This window comes from Fukomys damarensis, unplaced genomic scaffold (assembly GCF_012274545.1).
Source record: "Fukomys damarensis isolate Sample0158 unplaced genomic scaffold, DMR_v1.0_HiC HiC_scaffold_31, whole genome shotgun sequence".
Lineage (NCBI taxonomy): Eukaryota > Metazoa > Chordata > Mammalia > Rodentia > Bathyergidae > Fukomys > Fukomys damarensis.
Genome location: NW_022900943.1, coordinates 16,820,348 through 16,822,625, shown reverse-complemented (window position 1 = coordinate 16,822,625; position 2,278 = coordinate 16,820,348). Strand labels below are relative to the sequence as shown.

At 53.6% G+C, this 2,278-nt stretch overlaps 1 protein-coding gene across 1 annotated transcript in view; it reads right to left on the bottom strand.

Moving 5' to 3' along the window:
- Positions 1 to 1,736: 1,736 nt before the first annotated feature.
- Positions 1,737 to 2,278, bottom strand: part of Foxd4 (forkhead box D4) — a 1,720-nt gene continuing 1,178 nt past the window's right edge. Inside the window, exon 3 of the mRNA XM_033757699.1 lies at positions 1,737 to 2,277. Within this exon, the coding sequence (XP_033613590.1) occupies positions 1,737 to 2,277 (541 nt within the window). The remainder of the gene's footprint in view (position 2,278) is intronic.

Sequence of the window (2,278 nt, the reverse complement as noted above, 5' to 3'; positions counted from 1 at the left end):
GCGAGACTCGGACACGACGTGGTTTTCGACTCCAGCGGAAGCGCTGAAGCCAAGGACCTGAGGGGCAGCCGAACGCCCCACGCAGGAGCCCTGGACGGACCTCGAGCGCCGCAGGGTCGTGAGCGTGGCCGGGGGTGAGGAGGGGGGTCCCGCGCCGGCCCCACCCGAAGGTTTTGGGCAAAGGGGGAGCGGAGAACAGCGCTTACTTTTCGCGGCCACTGAATCCAAGTCATCATTCGATCTGGTTTCCTTAGGGAACAGTTGGGAGCTTGGGGTTAGACCTCGTTTGGGCTCTGATTCTCAGTCACCCGGGTTCCCCGCTGAAGGAAGACATTGAAGGACGCCAACCGAGCCCAGAGGGAGTAGCCGGCTCGGGGAGGATGTTTGATAATTGAATACACGAACGAAAGTAGGCCTGGGAACGTTCGCTCAAAAGAACTTGAAACCAGGAACAGGTGAAGAACTTGGAATGAAATAGGACCCTTCTGTTCTTGATTTGTTTTCAGACTCTCAGACTTCCTAGACCTGCCCGATTCCTGGGGTGGGGGTGGCTCTATTTAGAACACTGTGCTGTGCGGACGAAGGCACCGTGTGCAAAGGGGAGAGAAGAATCCTAAACTCACAGCCCCGCGGTCGCCAGGGGTGAGGCCGGGCCACTGGAGAGCGCGGGGCTGGGCGGGCTGGGGATCGCGGTAGGGCGGCCAAAAGTGTCCAGGCAACTCGACGGGCGGGCAGAGAGGAAAAGCAGCGGAGAAAAACGTATGTAAACATGGGTCTCCGGATCCTCCCTCCTCCGGAAGGAAGAAATTCACAGCTAACGGTGGAGAGTATATGATGAGGAACGACATTTAGAGTGGCTTCTGAAAATTCTGTCGCGCGCGCGCGCGCGCACACACACACACACACACACACGGATTTTCCCTGAATGCCCTGAGAAAAAAATGCCTGTTCGCGTCCCAAACTGATCTCAGATAGTCATTAGCTTATTCAAGAAAATGTCTTTAAACATGGGAAGTAAATGAAGAATAGATCTCCATTTCTTCCCATTCTGTTTCTTCTAGAGATTTCTCAACCCCGTGTCTGCCTCCCTCTGGCCCTCTTCCGGGCCTCGCACAGTAGGCAATTCCGCTCCCACCGAGCTACGCCCTCCGCCCTGAAAGCTCTCATTTTAAAAATCAACTTAAAAAAATAAAAAATAAAAAGTCAACTTTTCAACCTCGGATATTAGTAAGTTTGAAAAGCCACACTGAAAACAAGTTACTTTGATTTCTATAATGAAATACGAATCCAAAAGCAATTGTTTAATTTCGAGAAATGAAAGCAAGTTTGAAAAGAAACTCCGTTTAGAAAGTAAGGAACACAATAAAAAATAAACGACACAGTGCGTTAGTATTTTATTTACTCTACATACGCATTTAGCATCTCCCCCATGGAATACGGCATGTCAGACACACAGGTATGAAATAAACTTAACGAAATTAAAAGTCTGCTTATATTACATATATATTTCGGGAAGACACAGAAACCATGAGCATTTTGGCGCTTGACTTCGGAATACTTGCAGTTCCCAGGGAGTAAAAAAAGGGAAACATGCTTTGCATTGTGTATTCCTTGTGTTTCTTCGATTGCCAAACCAGAGTACCCAACTCATGTTCACAGTTCCTCGAGAAAGGTGCAAATCAGAAAACCTGCGGAAGCCACAACGGAAGCGGATAAAGAAAGGTGACGCCCGGCCTTTAGTCTGTCTGGATTTCTTTCCGAGAACAGAATACAACTTGTTCTTTGTAGCTCTGTTGTATCGAACATAGCTTGGCTGCGCAGGACTCGGGTGCTGCGGCCTGGAGGGTGGGCGGGGCGGGGCTGGAAGTCCCCTTCCACCTGGCTCCGGGTGCGCCGGCCGGAGTCTGGTCGCAGGCAGGTGTGGGTGTGGGTGCTGGCGAGGTCGCCTCTCCGCCCGAAGGGGCGGTCAACGCTGTCAGCCTAGAGCCCTCGGCCGCCGGCGGGCACCTCAGCAGGGCCGCGACCGCGGACAAGTGACGGCCTAGCAGCGTGCTTTTGCTGGGCTCGCAGCAACTGGCACAGTGCTGCTGCTGCTGCTGCAAAATCGTCCGGGCGGAGGCGGCAGCGGACACGTGCAGCAAGGGGGTAGCGGCCTGGGGATGCAGCAGACACGACGGGCGCTGAGGCAGGTGGCAGTAGCCCCACGGCGTCTGAGGCAGGCTCTGCGCGGCCCCTATGCTGGCGCCCTGCATGATACTCTCGATGCTGAAGGAGGAGC